The sequence below is a fragment of the Papio anubis genome, chromosome 12 (assembly GCF_008728515.1).
Source record: "Papio anubis isolate 15944 chromosome 12, Panubis1.0, whole genome shotgun sequence".
In the NCBI taxonomy this organism is placed as follows: domain Eukaryota; kingdom Metazoa; phylum Chordata; class Mammalia; order Primates; family Cercopithecidae; genus Papio; species Papio anubis.
Window position 1 is genome coordinate 21126549 of NC_044987.1, and position 22790 is coordinate 21149338.

General features: G+C 40.4%; 1 protein-coding gene across 21 annotated transcripts in view; it reads right to left on the reverse strand.

The window, feature by feature from the left end:
- Nucleotides 1–22790, reverse strand: part of TTC12 (tetratricopeptide repeat domain 12) — a 79653-nt gene that overhangs the window by 51366 nt on the left and 5497 nt on the right. For 13 of the 21 annotated variants that reach the window (XM_031652946.1, XM_031652949.1, XM_031652943.1 and 10 more), the window contains 10 exons: nucleotides 19344–19507; nucleotides 18772–18793; nucleotides 18102–18224; nucleotides 17151–17272; nucleotides 12836–12895; nucleotides 7812–7883; nucleotides 3963–4023; nucleotides 3321–3509; nucleotides 2071–2140; nucleotides 882–970 (listed from right to left, as the gene is read on the reverse strand). In XM_031652946.1, the coding sequence (XP_031508806.1) occupies nucleotides 882–970; nucleotides 2071–2140; nucleotides 3321–3509; nucleotides 3963–4023; nucleotides 7812–7883; nucleotides 12836–12895; nucleotides 17151–17272; nucleotides 18102–18224; nucleotides 18772–18793; nucleotides 19344–19507 (972 nt within the window). Of the gene's footprint in view, nucleotides 1–881; nucleotides 971–2070; nucleotides 2141–3320; nucleotides 3510–3962; nucleotides 4024–7811; nucleotides 7884–12835; nucleotides 12896–17150; nucleotides 17273–18101; nucleotides 18225–18771; nucleotides 19508–22790 lie in introns of those variants that run through there. The other 8 variants (XM_021926549.2, XM_031652938.1, XM_031652956.1 and 5 more) reach the window with 7 other exon arrangements.

Genomic DNA, 22790 nt, shown 5'->3' on the forward strand with positions numbered 1-22790 from the left:
AAGGCACCTTGATGATGATAGTAGTCTGGGCATAATTCCCCTTAAACCTTGTCAGGAAATAGGCCCCCCAATTGTCTAGATTTTCAAGAGTTTAATTTCTTAAGTTCTTGATTCCTCTACTCTACTAAAAAAGAAAAAAAAAAGGCATTATCTCCTACTTAACATCTCAGAGTATACAAACTGCATTCACAAGCTCTATCGCTGGCTCCCCACAGTCGCCCTGTGAAAAGGAGACATAGCTATTATTATCCCCCTTTTCAGTGTTTCTGTCCAGCGTCAAACTTTTTCCTATGAAACACACTTCTTAAAAATGACAGAAGTAACTAAAATTTGTATTTACATTGAAGTTACAAAAGAGATTAAGAAAGATTATACAAAAACGTAATGAACCCTGGAAGATGCAAATATGCAAAAAGCCTAAGTGTTAGCCCAGTAAATAAAATGCCCGTGGCATTCTACTATCTCAATACTAGACGCTAATTAGTGTCTGAAGATACCGGTGGGGATGACTATAAATCTCAGGATGCTGGAAAGGTACTGTGGTTAGCAAAAAGGAACAATATTTTAGGCTGACAAGAAAAGAAAAACTCCATCTACCTCATTGCCAGTGCACGAACAGAAGTCATGAGTCTGCAAAGAGCAGGAGGAGAGGAGAGAGGAGACCACTCATTATGCTGACAACCTCCTCCCTTCATTGACCTCACCCCTCATCTGTCTACCTTGCTTTTGATCCATAAGCTTTCCTGGAGGGAGCGAGTGTGTGGGGAAGTCTAGACATCAACTCTCCAGGGCCTGGCCTTTGGGGAAGACAGTCAGCCCAACAGCGGACTCCCTTGCACGCAGCGCATTAATGGTGATCAGTGGTGATTACCCAGGCTTACCGTTCCCGCAGCACACTGCTTGCCAGAGCTTGAGAACAGACACACAGACCGTCTCTTCAATTGCATCTTTTCCTGCTGTGGAAAAACACCTAGAATGGACAAAGGAGGGCTATCTTAAAAGTCTGAAAATCAGCCTTGATTTTCTCTTCCATTTGGTTTTATTTCATCCTGAGATTCGCCAAATGCAGGTTTCAGAAAGTATAGTTTTATAATCCAGAGCCATGGGTCACCAGGATCAATCATGGAATCATGAGTCCCAGGCCAAGGACGCAGACTGAGGAAGCCTGGGCTGTACAGAGGCTAGGCAGTGAGCCAGTGCCATGGGTGATGGCTGCACTGGGACCAATGAACTGTGGCTGAGAACACAAGACATGTACTGGTGACTCCAACCCACACCGGTATCCTAAGCCTTAGGAAGCACACCAGAACGACTGAAATTAAAATACAGTCACTTTAGCAAACTGCCTCCTACCATACAGGTCTTTCTTCAGATGAAATTGTAAATGGGATTGGGCCATTTACATTTATATCACTCTTGATATGATCAGCAAATTCCAAAAGAAGAAATAAACAAATGACAACCTTGCAAAAACTGGTGGGAAAGCAGCAAGAATGATAATTTCTCTGACTTTGAAGAGCTTAGAGGAGCCCTGGGAAGTGCTGCTGTTCCTCTCTCTTAAATTGTTTTTTTTTTGAGACTGAATCTGGTTGTATCACCCAGGCTGGAGTGTAGTAGCGTGATCTCGGCTCACTACAACCTCCACCCCTCAGATACAAGTGATCTTGTGCCTCAGCCTTCCGAGCAGCTGGGATTACAGGTGCCCGTCACCATGCCCAGCTAATTTTTGTATTTTCAGTGGAGACGGGGTTTCACCATGTTGGCCAGGCTGGTCTCAAACTCCTGACCTCAAGTGATCCGCCCGCCTTGACCTCCCAAAGTGCTGGGATTACTGGCATGAGCCACCGTGCCCAGCCTCAATTGTTAACTGCAGTGTAACTCCAGCGACTTTAAGGCCAGTACTCAAAGATGTTCGTGTAGTAGCTTTGCACTCCTGGAGATCCCCCTACTACTGACTGAAGGGTGGTAATGTTCAGAAATGTGACTGTCTATATGCCTCGTGTCTGATTTCATAAGAAGTGGTTATCTTCCCTTGCTTTGATGCTGGGCTGTCTTTATGAACATCCCTACCTTCTTATGACCTCGTTGTCACCGATGATACTAAATCCATCGTGCATTCTGAATAAAGTTTGTTCTGTGCCTGAAACAGATACAGAGAAAACCACTTTAGACTCCCAAACTGGCTGGCTGGTGTCTAGCTGCGACACAGCCACCTGCTAATGAGAAACCTAATATGGAATGTCACGGTGCCCACATGAATGGTTTGGCAGAAACAAATCAACTTTACATTTTGAAAAATACAATTGTCAGCAACCTCTCAGTGTCAGAGGCCTCAGTGCCTCTCAGGTAGAGGGACTGTTTAGAGAAGGAGAACAGAGCTGGGGTACCCACAAGGGCTATCTGCACAGCTCATCATTCTGTAATCTTTAGAGAGCTTCCCAGAGCTGCTTAACCTATGGGAAGTACCAGCATATCCATTTGTTCTTAAATATTTATTTCAAAGCTATTTCCAGGCTCTAGAGAGGAATTTATAATCTCCAAGAAACTGCTAAAGGGGGTATTTGTATGCCCTCCATTGTACACTAAAGAGAAGTCAGACACTCCATCTATTTGTACAAACAACATGCTGTCACTGAGTATAGAGATTATTTAAGCCTTGGTAACAATGTTTACAAGAGCTAGTAAAAGAAAACAGTATGACCCTCATTAGTAGGAGAGCTGATGTTTGCTCTGAAACCATTTTCACATCCTAAGCAGCCATCAGTGTAACTGGGTGAACCTTACAGTTTAACCTATAAAATTCTGTCTTCCATTCCTCCACAGTGGAGGGAAAGTGTGCGAGGTGGTATGGGATGCTTGAGGTGTCTGTGGGGGTATATGTGGAGTACATGCAGGATGTGCATGGGGTGTGTGGAGAAAATGTGAGGGTGGAGTGTGCGCAAGATATGTGGACTGACGTGAGTACTTATGGTGTGAGTGTGCTGTGTGCGGTATGTGGTGTGTGCGTAATATAAGGATATATTCAAGTGAGTGAAAGCTGAGCGCATGTATGGCGTATGTAAGTATATATGGAGCGTGTGCCATGTGTATGTGTTGTGTTGTGTATGTTTCTTACATGTGTGCTGAGTGTACGCACGCTCTGTAAAGAGGACGGAGCAGAGGCGGGAGGACATTCTTGTGCACCCCTTTTAGCAGCTACATTACGAGTACATCCTCAATCAATATTTGCGGAAGAAAGGGAGGGATTCTTGAGGGCAGACCTCTGAACATGTCCCTTCACACTGACAGCACTCGTGAGATCACACACATCTCTGGCTTACACTCCTTTATCATTTCAGTCAGGATCTCAATCCCCCCTGCATAGAACAAGGGGATCTGGTCAGGCTTGGAAAGGGTCTCCAGGAGGTTCTTGGTGTTCACAGCTGTGTTCTTTCCTGAATCCAGCAGTTCATGGGCTTCCTTTTCTTGAAGGTCTGCTTTTTCCTGAAGATCTACTTGATTCAGGTAATCTAGAAAAACAAGAAAGGAAAAGCAAAACAAAACCCTAACAATCAACAATACCACACAAGAAGCAACCTTTTTTTTTTTTACTTTCTTTTGAGGATGGGAGTTTGAGAAGCATAAAGCATTAAAATAATTAAAACTCTTCTTTAGCAAGGAAAATTTTAGAAAGTCTAAATCTCCAACCAGAATCTTAAACCTTGTTGGAGATTCAAGGGAGTCTAAAAGTGTCTAAGGGAGGATGGTGTGGAAAATGAAGAAGGCAAATATTAATATTTGCAAGGGATTACAGCAAGCAGAGGAGCAGAGTGGGCCAGTTAACACAGAAGACTGAACTGTGCAGGAAAGAGGATCCGCTGCTGCCTTGTGGCCAAGAGCAGTGAAAGCACGGAAGGCATTCTAAGGCAGGAGGCAGAGGGAGGTGGAGTTCAGACAAGGGGTCTCAGCAGGAACATACTCACCTTTCACCTGGGTTTGCAGCTTGGGGTTTATTTCTAAGATCTTCTTATAACACTCTCTAGACTAGAAAAAAGAAACAAGACCTTGAAGAGTGGTTGGGGTAAACGTGATTATGAGAAAGACAATGGGTGTCATTGGGCTTGGCTGCTTCATTATTTTCTCCACGCCTCCTCCTGCTCCCAGTGCAGGAGGCAGGCACAGGAACACAGTGTGCATTTGACATTTTGTTCAGGCTTCTCCAGTTCTAGGGGGCAACAGGTATTATTTCAAAATTCGTTTTAAAGAAACAGTGTTGTTAGATGCTCATGATGAAAAATATCCAGTCTTAAATTCTTGTGGATCATGTCTGTCTGGGATAGAAATAATCATAAAGTAAATGCAAAACTTAGATATGATATTTGCACTGAGAGAGCACAGAAGGCTGTCAGATATGTCCATAGGGAGTTAGGAAATAAATGAAACTAGAGGAAATGTTGACAGAGACTCGGGAATAGGAAAAGAGAACTGCCTAGTTAAATGTACAGGCTGTGAAGAGAACCAGTAAAGGATCCATTTATTGGCCACATAAGAGTCAGCTGGAAAACTCAAGAGTGAGAGCTTCTCATTGAGGAAATTGCTAGATAGAAAGTTACCGGAAAAATGAAGATTCTAGTTCATGGGATTCCTGGGCTTAGTGCTGTATTTCTCACAGGAATATAAGAACTGCCCAGAGTATAATCTAACCAGTCACCTAGAGAAAAAGCTCAGAAAAAAAAAAAAACACCCCAAAAGAAAGAAACAAACAAACAAACAGTTCTGAGATAATCTTGAAGGTTCAAAGTTCGTCTAGAAGACTAGAGTTAAGAAACAAACTGAAGGAAAAAATAGCACATTAAAGTAGAGAACGGTGTCGCAGGAACAGAAGTCTATACATCAGAGTGACCCTGTATCCAACTTCTCTTCAACCCTAGATCTAACCTAGCAACAATTTTTGTTGGCTTCACTGTCAGTAAATATCCAAAATCCCATCACTTCTTACCACCTCCGTCACTACCAACCTGGTCCCCATCATCACCTCTTGCTTGGATATTTATTGCAATAGCCTTATCACTCGTTCTCTGTTCTTATCTTACCATGCCGAAACACATGCTCGATCTAGCAGTCAGAGTAATCCTTTAAAATATAAGTCAGATCATTTAATTCCTTTACTCAAAATCCTCCAATAAAGCTTGAAGATCACTCAAAGTAAAAGCCAAAGTCCTTTGAAAAGCCTGTAAGGCCCTACAGGATCAGCCCCTTCCCCACCATTATCACCTGTTTGACCTCATCTCCTGTTGCTCTCCTCTTGCTGGCTGCATTCTAGCTATCCCTCCACCAGGAATTTATTCCCTTATATATCCACATGGTTTGCTCACTTCACTCCCTCCATTCCTTTAGAAAGCCTTTTCTTACCACTCTATATAAAACCAGTCTCATCTTTACTGCTTCCTGATTTATTTTTCTCAGTCCTACATACCACTATCTAACATAGTGCATGTAACGTACTACACATCTATTTGATTGTTTTTTGTCTCCTGGTCACCCTTACCCCAAGAATATGAGTTCCATGAAGCCAAGGACTTTGTCTAGTTTCACTGATGTATTCTTTATTGCCTGTATTAACAGTGTCTGACACATAGAAAGCATGCAATAAATATCTGCTGAATGAATAAATTGAATGAGTAAATAAAAATTGGTGGACAGGGAAAGATTAACATTTCCTTTATTCATATTTCTTTTATTTAGCTTCATTACAATAAGCCTGCATTACATTTACAATTAAAATCCAACAAACTTTTAAAAAATGTATAATATGAAGCAATTTATTTTAAAGACATATCTTATAAATGGAAAGACATCCTATGTTCATGGATAGGAAGACTTAATATTGTTTAGATAGCAGTACTTGCCAAATTGACTTATGAATTCATGTAATACCCATCAAAATTCCATCCGGTTTCTTTGCAAAAATCGACACAATAATCTTGAAGTTCATACAGAAATTCAAGAGCACCAGAATAGCTAAAACAATCTTGAAAAAGTAGAGGAACCAAGCTGAAGGACTCTCACTTCTCAACTTAATACAAAGCTACAAAAATGAAGACACTGTGGTACTGACAAAAGGACAGACATGTAGATCTATGGAATAAAACTGGAAGACCAAAAATAAACCCATATATTTATGGTCAACTGATTTTTGACAAGGGTGCAAAAATCACTCAATGGGGGAAAGAATGGTCTCTTTAACAAATGGTTCTGGGACAAGTAGACATCTACATGAAAAACAGTGAAGTTGAACCCCAACCTCACATCATACAAAAAATGAACTCAAAATGGATTAGAGATAGCTAAATTTAAGAGCTAAGCCATAAAACTTTTAGAAGAAAATATAGGTATACATCTTCCTGACCTTGGATTAGATGATCATTTCTTAGATATAACACCAAAATCACAAGCAACCAAAGAAAAAATAGGTAATTGAGGCTTTATCAAACTTAAACATTTTTGTGCTGCAAAGAACATCATCAAGAAAATGAAAAGGTAATACAAGGAGTGGAAGAAAATATTTGGAAATCATGTATCTGATAAGAAACTTGTATTCAGAATATATAAATGACATTTACATCTCATTATAAAAAAAAAAGAAGTTTCACCAAAGAAAATATATAAATGGCCAATAAGCACATGAAAAGATCATCAACATCATTAGTCACCAAAAAAATGCAGATCAATACCACAATGACATATCACTTCACACCCACTAGAATAGCTACAACAAAAAAATAGACAACAGGTATTGAAGAGGATGTGGAAAAACTGGAGCCCTCATACACTCCTGGTAGGAATGTAAAATGCTGCAGTCATTTTCAAAAACAGTTCGGTAGTTCCTCAAAAGATTAAACACAGAGTTACCATACGGCCTTGCTATTCCACTTCTAGATATACACCCAAGAGGACAGTAAACATAAAAAAGAAAACCCTGCACATGAATGTTCATGGCAGTGTTATTCATAGCAGGCAAAAAGTGGAAACAACCCAAATGTCTATTAACTGATGAATAAATAAAACATGGTATCAAACAATGGAATATTATTCAGCAATAAAAAGGAACGAAGAACTGATACACACTACAACATAAATGTACCAGGCAAACATTATACTAAGTGAATGACCTCAGTTACAAAAGACCACAGATCGTATGACTCTATATGGAATCTACAGAACAGGCAAATGTATAGAGACAGAAAGACTGGTGGTTGCCTAAGGTTGAGATGGGGCTGGGGGAAGGGGACTGACTGCTAATGGGTACAGGGTTTGTCCAGGAAGGGATGAAAATTTTTAAAAATTGATTGTGGTGATGGCTGCCTGACTCTGTGAATATACTAAAAGCTACTGAATCATATAGTTTTTATACATTCTACAGATGAATTGTGTGGTATGTGAATTATATCTCAATAAAGTTACTTTTAGTGATATAAAATATCTTAGTATGGATAGATGGACAGATAGAGAGACAGGTTGACTGATCTGCATGGTTACTTTTGGGTGATGAGGTTACAGCAAATTTTCTTTTCTCTTTTTGCTTATGTATTTTCTCTCCAGAGACTGAACAGACACTGGTAGAGGATGTTGCAGAAGAGAGTCCTACAACTGGTGGAGCTGAATTGACAACCAAAATTCTTCCCAACTTTACGATCTTGAGCTTTACCTTGGAAAATACTGAAGGATGGATTGATACCTAATCAGCTTGGAGAATCATGGTTCTCCTCTAGCACAACTGGGAGCATCAGTCTGTGATCAAACATGTCAATTACATTCCTCTAAGAACTTACCACACTGTAGTTCTTCAGGGCCAGGTTGGCTTTTCCCATGTGAAAATATGCTTTTGTGCATTTTTCATCACACTGCATAAAAGAGAATGACTGATCAGAAGTTTTAGAAGATGTGAAGTCATTTGCCACTCCCCTCACTACACAGCTAAAAGAGTTAAGGCGAAGCTTTGATTCTCAGGGCAACTACCAGAATTGACAAAACTTTTTTGTGCATTTGTGACCAAACTAATTGATGTCTGCAAGGAGCCTGGGTGCAGCAGCAAGCTCTTCACCAAATTAATTAATGATACCTGCCACTTTTCATTTCCATTTAATGAGACGCAATCAGGAAGCAAACCCTCAGTTTAGAAGAGCTCTTAACACTGGCAGAACATTAGAATCATCTAGGATGCTTGTAAAAATCCTGCCGGCCCTGCACCCCACATCAATTACATTATACTCTGGGATAAGACCCAGGCGTCAATAAGTTTTTAAGCTCTCTAGTTGAGGTAAACATGCAGCTAAGTTTGAGAGTCACTGGTTTACTAGAAGAGAACTTACTCTAAGAAAATAGCTGAGGTTACCATTACATCTTAGTGGGCCTGGGAAGTCCCTCCTCCCAAATAAACCACAACATATGTACTGGGACCTTCTGTTCATATTACTTAAGATCAGTAGGGATGCCCCCTTCAAAAGGCAGGATTGAAACTTATGGCTGAAACTAGACCATTTACACAGGGGGCCCTGCACCTGCCTGACCCTAGTCATTATAACTCCACAGGGAATGATTTGACAGAGACATACACTAAAATCTAAGACATTCAGTTAGTGAACATTTATTGAACTTCTTTTATATGCAAGACATTGTGCCAAATCAGATGCCCTTCAAAGGTTTAGATATGAAGAGGTTAAGAGTTCAAGCTCAGGAGTCTAAAATGTCCTGGGTGGATCCTTGTTCTGCTACTCAGCAAAAGTGGCATGTTGTTGGCCAGGTCGCCTAACTTTTCTGACACTCATTTTCCTCACCTGGAAAATGAAGACAATAATAGTATTTCTCTCAGGTTGTTGTGAGAAAGAAATTATGTAAAACACTTGGTGTGGCTCTGGGTAACAGAGTATTAGCTGCTATTGCTGCAGTTATATCAGCAGCAATTCATTTCAGAGCAAAAGAGAAAATCTAAATTTAATAAAAGAGCAGTAATAATAAGAGAGAAGAATAACAACAATAATAAAAGAGAGAACAATAATTGTTGGAGAAGCTTTTAGAGATACATTCTTGTGTATATCATTTCCCAATTCACTGCTAAGTGAATGGAAGTCATAATAAAAATAAATGTGCATGATTGTTCAGCCCAAACCATGTGCCAGGCACTAAGCTTTATGGTTCATATGGATGATCTCACAGAAGCTTTAAACAACTCTACGAAGCAGATACAGTTATTATCCCTATTTTACAGATGTGAAAACTAGGGGTTGGAGAGGCCCAAGGTCACACAGATAACAAGTCGAAGAGCTGGAATTTGAAATTTGGCCATTAAACTCTCAAGGGTTTAAAAATGACACCAAATCTCCTTCAGAAAGGTGCTACAGAAAAGAGCATATAAATGCTATAGAAAATGCTACTGAAAAAAATCAGTGGAAGAAAATATGCTTGAAAATGCAGTCTTTAAAAGGGCATGCAAAGGTGGAGGGATATGGGCTGAGTCTTAGTGACACGTAGAGGTGAAGAGAGGAGGATGGAGGGAGAGTGGGCTGGGCAAGAACTTGAGAGTACAAGGGGCTTTGGGGACAGTCCAGCTGGGATCGAGGGGCAGGTACTGGGTGGAGAGAAGATCCCATCTTGAGCCACACTGGAGGAGGGTGAGTCACCAATGGCAGTGTGGAGGTAAGCTGGTAGGAAGGTGGCATGCAGATGTGATCAGAGGAGGGAAAGGCTGAACAAGAGGTATGGTGGGCTGAACAATGAGAGATGAGTAAGGAGAGCAGAACAATCACTTAGAACAAGCGCTAATGTCTGAAGTCCTGGTGACAGTGGAAGGGAAAGGAAGTGCAGATGCCAGAGCTATGTCAAAGAAAGATCTGACCAGCATCAACTAACTATCAGTGATAAGGGTGATGGAGGATGTGAAGTCAAAACCAGGGGCCTAGATACCTGAAAGACGTGGTGTGTCATTAACAGAAAGAGGTCAGCTAGGGCAGGGAGTGAGAAAGGCTGAGTGAGAAGATGAAGAGTTGGCTTCTAGACATACCGAGTTTCAGATGACATCAAGACTATCAAAAGGCACCTGCAGGAGGCAGCTGACATGCAGCCCTGGAGCTGGGGAAGGGGAGACTGGGGAAGTAGGTCTGAGAGCCATTTGCAGAGATAAGAGTTGAGCCCATGAGAGAAGAGAGCTGTAAAGGAGTAACTGTACAGAGACGAAAGACAGGGAGCAGAGGGGTGATCCCTCATGAATTCACAAAGGATAAAATTGAGGAAGCAGGAAAGGGATGGTCAAAGAGAAAAGAGGAAACTCTAGCACTTCAGCTCATGAAAGCCAAATATTCACAGTACATTCACTGGCAGAGCACCGGGGTTACGGCAGGTGGGGGAAACCGAGCCCCAAGCATTAAAGCCTTGTCCCCGACCTATCGTGTGTCACCGTGAAGTGCGGATAGCTGTGAATTTGCCTTCCTAAGACAATGACGCAAAAGGCTGCTAATGGATTTTTCTCCCTAATAGGCCCATTCTCCTTTGACCATGTATCAACCCTCACGAGAATGTTCTTGGGTGAACCCCAGCTTCCCCTTAAAGGAATCCTGCCTTCAGAGGAAGATGTATTTCATTGTGCAAGAAGTGTTCTGCTGAGAAAGAAATTATTCTGGTCCTAATTGAAACCAGCTTTGCTGCCTTATCTTCCTTGACATGAAACATCAGTCTTGAAATATCATCACATAAGCTTGTCTCTACCAATTTAAAAGTGTCAAAAAAGATTAAGTTGGCATGAAAGTACTAATACTATTAGTAACGGAGTGCCAGTGACGTTCGCTATTGATACATTAATTTTAAAGAGAGCAAAAGTTTTAAATTCACAGCTGTAACATAAAACAAATCATTATTAGTTTTTAGAACTCTTTGTACATTTGTTTTTTCTCATTTCTCCAAGTGTTTACCCAAACCTCTTCAACTGGGAGCCTCGCTGGGCATTTAACAAGATTGGCTGCTGAGTGTCAGCGTTTTTTAATGTCAGCTCCATTGGGCCTGCTTGGCCTCGGTTTCACTGTTAATTACATTGTACTTCAATTAACATTTGGGAACAGGCCAGTGTGTTATCCTGAATCAGCATGATGGTATGTCTGCCCCTTTGGCCTTTTTTAGATCAGAAAAGATACTCTTGGTGAACCTGTGAGGAGATCATGTTTCTTCCACAGATGGGAAAGACATCCACACCCAGGGATTATGGGGTTCAAAGTTGCAGTGGAGAGGCCCTTTATAGAGGTTAAGAGCATGGGCTTAGAGTTAGACAGACACTAGCTTCATGATCCTGCACAAAGTACTTAATTAATCACTGAGGCTTGATTTCCTCGTCAGAAAAATAGAGAAAATAGTGACACTGAACAGAACAGAATAGAATTTTGTGAGCATGCAGCAAATGATGTTGTTTGCTGTTATTACTGGAAAAACCAAGGAAAACATCCTTGCCTCTCTCTTCTCCTGCAGAATAATGATAGAAAAAGAAATCATTATCAGGCAAGGCAACAAAGCAGGTTAGTGGACCTATGATGGAGCTGTGAAGAGCTTGACGTCATCAGCTTCGGCCCCAACCTTATAACTTAAAGACTATACTCATGCAATGGAACAAAATTTGCCACACATTGTATCTTCTAAGGGATAAAGAAATTGGACACTCCAGATGTCAGTGTTAAGAGGATCCCTAGTGTTTTATGAATGATTATAAGCAGAGGTGACTTTCTCATTCATCCCGGTTTCCTTTGCTTACCCTCTCAACAAGAAATAAAGCAGATATGGCCAGTATGCTGCTAGGAAAGTGTCCTCTTGTTTTCGGACATACTCATTAGGCTAGGGTAGCTGCACTGTACCCAAGAATTGAAGCCACAGGATAAACTTGGCACACTCTCCTGGCACTTCAATTTTACTTGATTCTAAGTTACTGAAAATAATGCTGTTATATCAAAACAAACAGATAACTTTCATGAAGTGCTGTGCAAAATTAACAAGGTTTTTAAGATAAAACACACATCTTAAAAGAAATTTCATGCTTTCTGCTTCTAGTCCCTCTCGAGGGGCTCATGTCCATTCTCCTCTGCTGTTAGCAGCAAGTGCAGAAGTCTGAGAAGCACTAGTTTTGGTTACTTAGTTAAAACCCCTGTGACAGAGTAATTCAGGGGAATGTAGATTAAGGGTTACTTAAATATTTGGTCATGTCCCTAAAAAGTGATTGTGTTATTTCTCTTTTAGTAACTCTTAACATTTCCATCAACAGTCTTTACGTCTATGCATCTTTCACCATCTATTTTGGCAGATTTCAGAGGAAATGCCATGCGTAGAATTATTTTATCTGCCCAAGGCCTGACTAAAGTTGAAAAATAGGAATTCTTTCTTCTGATTATTCCTCTACAAATAGAGGATGCTATATTTTCAAATTATTAGGGCTGGAGGGAAAAAACACAAACTGACAAGGAAGAACAGCATTGCAGCATTGCAGAAATCAGCTCCAACGGCTGGCCCCGGAAGAGAGAAGGAGGCATTTCCACTAACACATATAACAAAGTGTCTGATAACACAAGAGTAAAGAAGGAGCTGTAGTAATATAAGACACTGAAAATTCAATAGCAGCAGCTCCCTGGATTGCTTTCTAGGAACCAGGCACTTTCTGTGCATTGTCATGACCCTCCTAACAATTCTATTCTATCCCATTCTACAGATGAGGAAACTGAAGCTCTGGCTACAGAGGTTATACCCTTTCCTATCTTGATACACTGGCAGCTGCCTTCTATCTACTTCAGCCCAATACCATCATGGGGGAAAAGAAATACTCTCTTACCTTGAGAGCCCATTCACAATCCACCAGGGCCTTCTCATAGTTCTTAAGTTTCATATAAGCCTGTAATGAAACCAACAGCTGATATTCACACACAACTCTGCATCAGGCAGTTTTCAGTTCACGCAGAAAGAACATTCGAACAGTAGAATGTCAGCGAGAACTATCCCCTACCTAGATCAGTCATGGTCCTGCCAGGAAACAGATGGCACACTTACACTGGGCAACTGACAGTTGAATCCAGGGACCTCTTCCACGGTGAAGGCAGGGCTTAGGGAACCTGACAAGGGATGCTACAGAATCTCAGAGCTAGCAACAGTGGACAGCCATTACCACTGCTGTAATAGAAGGGGCAGAAGGAGGGAGCAATGAACACAATGGGAGAGGATAGCTCTGCGAAAAGAACTGCCTGATATGAGCTGAGGCCTTCACTAGAGCCAAAGGCCAGGAGAATAATACCCAATCTCACTTTTCCTCCTTCCTTCTTACTTTATTGGCTGAATGCAAATGGAGGCTAGAAGGCTGGGAAGCCAAGGAGCCACTCCACACAGGTCAGCCCTCCAGGGCACAGTGCAGGGAAGGATCTGGAGGGACACAGAAAATACCCAGCTCACTAGCTACATCCAAGAAGGAAGAGCTGAATTCTGTAGTCTACCCTGCTGTGAATGTTCCAGAAAAACACCAAATGATAAAGGGAATAAAAAAGACAGATAATTAGAGCCCTCATACACTGCTGGTGGGAATTAAAATGGCACAGCCCCTCTGGAAGATAGTCCGGAAGTTCTTCAGAAGGTTATGTTACCATATGACCCAGTAATTTTACTCCTAGGTATATCCCAAGAAGAATATAAACATACATCCATACAAATGCTTATACATGAATGTTCATAGCAGAATTATTCATGATAGTCAAAAGGCAACAATCCAAATGTCCATCAGTGATGAAGGGATACATAAAATATGGTACATCCATACAATGGAAAATTATTCAGCAATAAAAAGAAATGAAGAGTTGATACATACCATAACATGGATGAATCTTAAAAACATTATGATAAACGAAGGAAGCCAGTCACAGAAGGACATATGTATGATTTCATTTATATAAAATGTCCAGAACGGACAAAGGTATAGAGACAAAAAGTAGATTGGTGATTATCTTGGGCTGAGAGTAGCAATGGGAGGATTGGGGAGTTGACAGGTAAAGATGAAGTTTTTTGGGGGATGATGATGAAATGTTCAAAAATTGTGATGGTCACACAACTCTGTGATTATACTAAAATCCCATTAAATTGTGTACTATAAAAGGGTGAACTGTATGGTATGTGAATTACATCTCAATAACGCTGTTATCAAAATATAATAAAAAAGCTCTGCTTCTGTCCTCCCGAGCACAGCAGAAAAAAAATGAAAGAAGTAGAGTGACATATGAGAGTCAAGAGCATCACCATGAACCCTTAGTATCAAATGCCTGGGGCACTCTTTTAGAATCCCTTAGAATTGGGGAAAATCTTGAAAATCAAGAATTGACTCAGAATTCCGTGATCCATTCAAACTTAACTGATTAAGAACTTAGATTGAGAACTAGAGGAATATAAACAAATGAACGACTATTTAGAAACAAGCACAATGGCTACTATAACCTCTCTATTAATTACTGGACATAGTAAGTGGTCAATAAAGTCTTATCAAATTGCACTAAGTAGCCTTGAAGCACTCTTCTTCTGGAAAGCTCCCTAAGAGGCAGCACCGATCATCCCATTTGTACAAAAGGATAGCCAAGCACCAGGGGCAGTGGCTTTTCCAGGGTTCCATCAGTCACCAATAATAAAGCCAGTACTACACGTAGGATTGTCCATGATCAAAACTGTACCAGGGTACTGCAACACTCTTAACAACAAACCTGATGAGATATTTGCATGGACAAGCCAATTGTGGGGTTAATGTTGCAACTCACAGGTAATCCAAGTATCCAACCCAAGTGAGAAGAGAGCAGGCAACAGCCAGCAAATGCATTGAAATCATGCCGCTCTTGGCTCCCATAGCAAGGAAGCTGCAAGTGGTGCTTTCATTAACTCACATTCTGTAGTAATTAGAGAAGATGACTCTTTGAGCTATCTGTTCTGTAAAGCATCATCCTTTTCTCCAGGGTCTCAGGTTTCATTTGAAAATTAGGGGATGTGAGAAGGAAGCTGGCATCATTCTAGACAGCTGTGGCCATGATTTCATGGCACTATTATTCAGGAATCGTGCAGACTCTGAAGAAGTCTTCATGGGTTGCAACAATTTCTCTACATGGCCTTTTACTTTTTTTTTTTCTTTCTCTCTTAAGGCTTGGATTAAACACCCTATAACTTCCTCAATCTCTTTCGCTTTTGCACATTTTAAAAAAGAACTACTTTTTCCAAATAGCAATTAAACTCCAGATTTATCTAAATTATACCGGCAATCTATTGATCATAACATTAACTCCAGGGGAAAAACAAAGCAATGAAAGGTTAGGTTTTCTCTCTAGCAAGAGAAAATTTACAGGGTCCTTATTAAGTGCTTTCTAACACTGCATGCATACAGGGGAAGCATTTTAAAAATAGTTCAGTGGTTCAAACGGTTTGTAACACCAGGGAGTACATTTTCCATTTTTTTGTCTCTGTGTAAGTTTTCTCCTTGGGAAAGCTGGGAGGAATCACTCCCTCAAACCTTTTCATTACATTTCCTTATATTTATCCACATTCATTCTTAATGTGATTCTTCAGAACTAATCAAAGTGCTGCTTAAAAATGAGTGCAGTGAAAATACAACTAATTCAGATGAATCAGAGTATAGACAGTCTGAATTAGATATGTCTGAATTACATAACTTTTTTAAAGCAATTCAATTTTATTGCTTTCAAATAACTTCAGAGTAACACAACTGAACAAGCATCAGTAGGCAGATGTTTTTAGAGACCAAATTTGGTAATAAATAAGAAGGAACTATAATTATTCTATTAATTGCTTGCATTTAAGCGATGCTTCTGAATTATCAACAGAAACTTAACTCCCTTAATTGGACTTATTGTGCTTCCAATGTTATGTAACTAAAAAAGGATTTATTGAACATCTGCTATAAATAAAGCATTAAGGGAAAAAGTATATGGTAGTTTTTGCCCTCAAAAAGTTTATAATCTTGTTCGGGTAATGCAATGTACTGTTAAATCAACCTCTGGCCATCTTTTTTACCGATTCACTTCCTTATAACTAGTTTTCTCCAAAATTGGGATAGTTTAAGTGACACTTCAATTCTAGTCTAACTTATCCAAATTGCTAAACTAGTGAGATTATACTGCTTGGATTTATTTATCATTAAGTCACTATCACTCCCCAGACATTCTGGCCTCTGAATGTCCTGTTTCTTGCTTCTAATCCTCTTTCTCAACATCCCAGAGCCAGACATTCTTAATCTCGAGTTAGGGAAATTGGAGCTGATGAGGACTCTGCTGCAGCCTCTCCCTCTTGCAAATGACAAGGCATCGCCAAGTCCACCTCACACAGGTCCTGCTGACATATTCTGACCATGGGGTAATTACGTCCACGAATCTGCCAAATTTTCAGGCCTGTCTGGCAGAGAACTCTACCACACAGAAACTAAACTACTTTTCAAACACAAGGTCACAGGTGATGGTTTTGTTTCAGTTGAGAGCTATCAGCCCATCCCTTCATTAAGTGGTAAATAAACATCTGGGTGGTTTTTACCTGGTGTTCCAAGAAACTGAGCTCATTTGTGACACATACTAAGGCATAAAAACTTTAAGAAACCCAAAATTTCCAAGAAATTGGTTCTAGGACCACTTGTTATCCACTTTACCCCCGTCGCAGAATCTTAAAGAGAGACTGATACAACGAATGAGAAACTAATAGGAGCGCATCCCCTAGGAGTTAAGACTAGTACCAAAAAAGGAGGCTGAAGAAATCTGTTGGTAGCAGAATTCTAAGGTCCTATAGGTCATTTCATTCCACTAGTTTTCTCCTTTATCCACAGGGACAAGTGCATGGTCACCATCAGTGATATGATAGAACTGACTTATACTATGGAGACAGCTGATAATGGGCAGTTCTTCCCAAGTCCTCCTGCAGTGATTTCAAATTAGATCATGGTGAGAATATTTGCATCATGGAAACTGGTAAATGCTACGTATAAGTCAGCTCCTCCCACACCCAAAACAAGAGCCAGTTCTTATAAACATTTCCCAGTCCAACATCTAGTCTCATCTTTGTTTTCCCAGGTTTAGTGGTAACTATTCCCTGAGAAAGCCCCATAGACACATGCTTGCCTCACTGACCTGGGCTCGGTTGGTGTACAGCACTTTCACGTCCTTTAGCTTCTCCAAACCCTCACTATAGTGCAGGATAGCTGTTTCATAATTGCCTTCAGCAAATGCTTCATTCCCTTTTTCTTTTAGGGCTATGGGAATATAAGTCACACAGGTGAGCTCTCACCACACATCAGAAAATCTCTCAGACTTTATTCCCCCGATTTTCCAATTCTACTTTGAAGGTCTTCACTTCTATTGATCCTAAATTTGTTTTTCTCTGCAGATATTTCAGGACCAGCTTCTTCAAGTACATTTTTTTTCTCCAAATCCACCCATGTCTTCTAAGTAGATTCTCAGAAAAAGTAAACGTTTCTGCACCAAGGCTCAGAACCATACTAAGTTTGCCACAGAGACCAAATCTGTGCATTCGGTGTCTCATAAAGAGGGTCAAATAATTAATTTTCCCAACAAAGATGGAATCATTCAGATCTGCAGCACACACAGCCCTGGGTGGTATAAAATAAATTGAAAACATTCTTCTATCGTATATATCTCCCCACAACATACACAATCCCATCCCTTCCTTTTCCTTGATTTCTCCTCTCTTTTCTCACAGCTGTTTTATTCTTCTTTTCCACTTCTTCATCTATGCCTTAGTCTAGCCAGTGGCAGCTCACTCTCACCCCCCACTACTTCCTGAGCACTGTTTAGTACGATTCACTTTGCTCTGCTAAGTGCACAGGGATGCTTTAGAAAGAGGTTTCACTGGAGGTAGGTATATCCTACCCCCTGCTTGTTGCAGCAGGAATAAAGAAGAGACCACCAATGATTTCCTTCTGGCCAAGTCCCATTGCCTCGAGCCCATCACAAACCTCACCACTGGGAATCTAGATGTCCTCAAATGTCAGCATTCAGGCTTTCGTGTGCTCTTTCTAGCACAAATCATCCCACCATTGAAACGTAAGGACTGACAATTACCATCTGCTAAGACTTTGTTTTCCCTTCTTCTCTTGGCTCGTTCCTTTGCATCCTTCTCCACAGATGCCAAGAAGGCCTCTGACAGCAGGGTAATTTCAGATATTAAAAAGAAAAATCCAAATACTATAATCAGTTATTTAGCTCAAATTCAGAAGAGTTACTTTAGAGTCACACGTATGCATATGCACACAGGCGCACACACACGCACACACACAATTCTGAGGCAACTAAAATGACATTTTCTTAATTTGACATTAAATGGTAATCTGTGTGCTTTATTATTATACATGATGGCTATGACTGTGCTTCAAATTTGAATTATGTCTTTTAAAAGAGTTTTTCTTTGAAGACAGATTTTTTTGTTCTGTTTAGCATAATGAGCTTCTGAGCTGAGCAACAGAGAAACTATCTGGATCCCTTGAACAGGGTAAATTGGATGATACAGAATAAATGAATTGAGTTTACAAAAGGTTGACCAACAGAAAATAGAGAAAAACCTCTCAGGGACGTTCCTGCTGACCACTAGTAACAGAATGGGATGATCAGCAGGTTTTTGTTCACAGGTTGTTTGTAAGCCCAGAGGCAATAATTTAAAGGTCTGGGAGCTACACTCAATCAAAACTGGTCCTATATAAAGAATAAAAATTGGGAAGAAAGATGCTATCCTTACCTGAGTTTACTTCTTCGGCACTCTGTAGATGTAGGTTATCATAAAAACAAAGAAACAAATTTCAAAAACCACTCTCTAATTTATATGCATATAAACCAAGAAGGCAAATCAATTACAAACAAGAGGTCACTTCCTTTAACCATCAAAACTGAAGAGATCAGAATTCAGGGGGCTTGCTTTAAATCAGGAGATCTGATTATGGGCAAAATTGCTATGGGACCGAGTCTGCAAAACAAGGCTGCCCAGGTCAAGAGACCTCAGCTGTGGCTTATGAGTTGGAAATGAGTTAGAATACATTACCTTAAAAGTACAGCTTAAATATATCACACAAGCTCAGGGGGTGGAGAGGCGAAGTTTTCATTAAAATAGATTCAAAGGGTTGTTCAAAGATAACCCAGAAAGATCAAAGGAAAAAAATTGAATTTTATACTTTCTTATAAAAAATAAATCTAATGAATCTAAGAAACAAAAGACCATTTCAGCCTCGCCGGACAGTTTGAGATGAAACTACTGCCTTGGTGTAGGTCTTCTCACTGTCTGTACTTATATAACTTCTCAATAGAAAAAGAAACCTTCACAGCAGTTTGTGGAGGACTGATCACAGTCTTATTCAAGGTGGTCCTGCATTCATCCTCCTCCTGGTCTTCCTCCATAAGCAGCAGTCTCTTTTCTGTCTCCAGGACAGCATTCTGTTGCACAACTGGGTCATCAGAATTCATCTCCTGAATTAAATTGGCTAGAGAAGAAATCAGATGTGACTTAATCAAACAAGATATTCAAAAGACTCTATTCACTAGAAAGGATGGTGCATAAAATGTATGGGAAAGATCTTAAAGAAAAAAAATAGCGCAATCAAAAGCAAAATAGAACAAGCAGAACCAATGAGAAAAAATTAACATATATATATATATATATATATATATTTTTTTTTTTTTGCCTAGAAAAAAGTTGCAGGTGAGTGTAGCTATTAGCTTTAAGGAACAGAGTTTTAAGCCATTATTCAATTCAACAATAATTTATGGAGAACTCATTATTAGATATTATGTTGATGTTATAGATAACAATGATGAATAAAAAAAGATCCATTTTTGAAGAGTTTATGAACTTGTGTGGGAGACAAACATGTAAGTATAGGCAGCTCCAAAATCACAAAACAACAGCCCTTAATCCTATCCTCACCTGTCTTCACTGTACTGCCTATCCAGCTTAGATTCCATGGTCAACCACTTGGCAGTCATCCTGCCCACATACTCAACTCCCTTGCCCCACTATCCCACCTAACAGACAAAATTCCAGCTCTACATGATTCCAATTACCCAGTTCTCTCAGTCTGTATTAGGAATGCTAAGTACTGAAGGAGACAGATAGATGCCTGGGGGACTGGTCCAAACTCAACTGGACCTTCAGTGATGCCTAGCAATCCTTGTTATCCTAGGCAAGATATCCTATCATTCCCCCAATGACTTTTAACAGTTTGTAATCTGAACCTGACCATCTCAAAAAGATGACCTTACTTATCAATTCAGAGAGGAGAGAGATGCCATCAACTTCCTGCCACTAAAACTACGAAACTGCCTATACCTACATCCATCCTTCCTTCCTACCAGGAAAAAGTGCCCATTCTTCAGTGAGATTAGTCCCTCATCCTGGGCCCAGGAGTCCATCGTCATGTTTTGCATAATCAGGAACCCTGCATCACCAATTAATAATCCTATTGCACAATATTTTCAACCCATTCCATTCGACCAGCTTATTCCTAAATGTATTTATGTACTTTAAATCTCTCCTAATGCTCTGTCTCCTCCCCTTCACAATGAAACTTCTTAAAGACATTTTCTTGTTCCAATTTCTTCATTTCCCACTGACTCTTCAAGGAAGTTTGAAATTTTTTAATTGTACAATATTTCAAGCATACAGAAAGTAATATAACATTTTTGTTTCTATGCCATTTATAAGTTAATGGTATCTTTTCTCCAGCATGTTTTAATGCTTAGTATTTGTATCATTTAGATTTTGCTGCATCACACACCACGTCAAAACTTAGTGGTTTGAAACAAACCACCATTTTTGTGGCTTAGTTTACAATTCTCTAAGTCAACAATCTGAGCTGGATTCAGCTGGCCAGTTCTTCCAGTTTCAGCTGGACTCACACATATATCCATGGTCAACTGTCAGTCATCTAAGTGGCTCTGCTTTAGAAAGTCTGCTGGCTGTTGGCTTGAGAAATGCGAGCAATGAGGGGAAGTGTGTCTTACCTTCTCATGAGCGGCATGAGTGCAAGCCCCAATTCACATGCACTTTTCAAGCCTGTGTGTGTCATGTTTGCAAACATCCTTTTGGCCAAAGTGAGGCACATGGCCAACCAACCCAGATTCAAGGGGTAGAGAAATAGGCTCCACCCTTGATAGGAAGAAAGGAATTTGTAACCATTCTTGCAATCTATCAGAATATTTGTGTATGCAATATTTAAACAATTTTTAAAAATAGTTGTATAAAATGTGCATTCGTTTGCAACTTACTTTTTTCTCTTAAGATGCTTTAGACATTTGTTCTTCATACATATGGTTCAGTTGATTCATTTAAACCATTATATATACCATAGTTAATCCATTCTCTTATTGACCGCCAGGTGGTTTTTAATTTTAGTTTTTTCTAAAGTAAATAAATGCTGAATTGAATATCTTTATTTACATATTTCCCTGTGCACATATGTTACAAATCCTTCAGGATGTGGCTGTACCAATTTTTACTCCTACAAAAGTGTACAAGGGGGAGTTCCCATTCTTCTACATTCTTGTCATCACTTGCTAGGTTAAACTTTTTAATTGCTGTCAATGTAATGAATGGGAATGGTATTTCATTAATGTTTTAATATGTATTTTGCTGAATGTGATTGGAATTGAGCATCCTCTTACTGATTTGCACCCATTTGGATTTCTATGAAGAGCCTACTCCTATCCTTGGCCAATTTTCTATTGGGTCATTGTCTCTTCCTTATTAGTTAACGTAATTTCTTTTCAAAAAAAATTTTTTTTTTTAAGAGACAGTCTGGCTACGTTGTCCAGGCCGGATTTGAACTCCTGGGCTCAAGTGATACTCCTGCTTCAGCTTCCTGAGTAGCTAAGACTACAGGTACACACCACCTTGCCTGGTTGATTTGATTGTGAAACAGGGGAGTTCTCTGATCCCCCTCGCAGGACATGCGACAGAGGTGTGGCTTGCCTGTTCAGTCACCACTACTCAAACCCCTGAGGGGAGGGGGAGACAAGTGCAGGAGCCCAACTGGGAGCATGTTACAGTGTGTCCTTTTAGCCCTGCCATCTGTGGACGACTTGAATGTTAACCAGCTCGATGGATCCTCTGCCTTTTCACAACGCTTTTTGTATCCTGAGCTCTTGCCCAGCGTCCCCGGAAGAACCGGGTCACACACAGGCTTGAAGGATGAATGTGGGGTTTTATTGAGTGGTGGAGGTGGCTTTCAGTGGGATGGATGGGGAACTGGAAGGGGGGATGGAATGGAAAGATGATCTTCCCCTGGAGCTTGGCCATCCAGGCGCCAAACTGCCCTCTGACTGCTCCCAGCCAAACTCCTCTCAGCGTTCAGACATTCCTCCTCTTTGCTCTGCTGTGTCATTCTGCCATTTGTCTGCTTGTGTCCTCATCTCCTCACCTGCTTGCCTGCTTCTGGAGCCTGCAGTTCAGGGTTTATATGGGCACAGGATAGGGGAGCACGGCGGGCCAAAAGGCAACTTTTTGGGCACAAAAACAGAAATGCCTATTCCCACTTAGGGCTGCAGAACTCCAGGCTTGAAGGTGGGGTCTTTGCCAGGGAACCACCCTCTCCTACCCACTATTCCCGTCTCCTATCCTTATCAGTTGTATATTCTGGACTGGTTACATGTATTTCCAAGCATCTTCCCCTCGGGTATGCTTTGTCTTTTCATTTGTTTTTATGGAATATTTTGTTGAAGAGATTTTCTTTTTAATCTTAATGTGTTAAATATACCAATCGTTTCCTT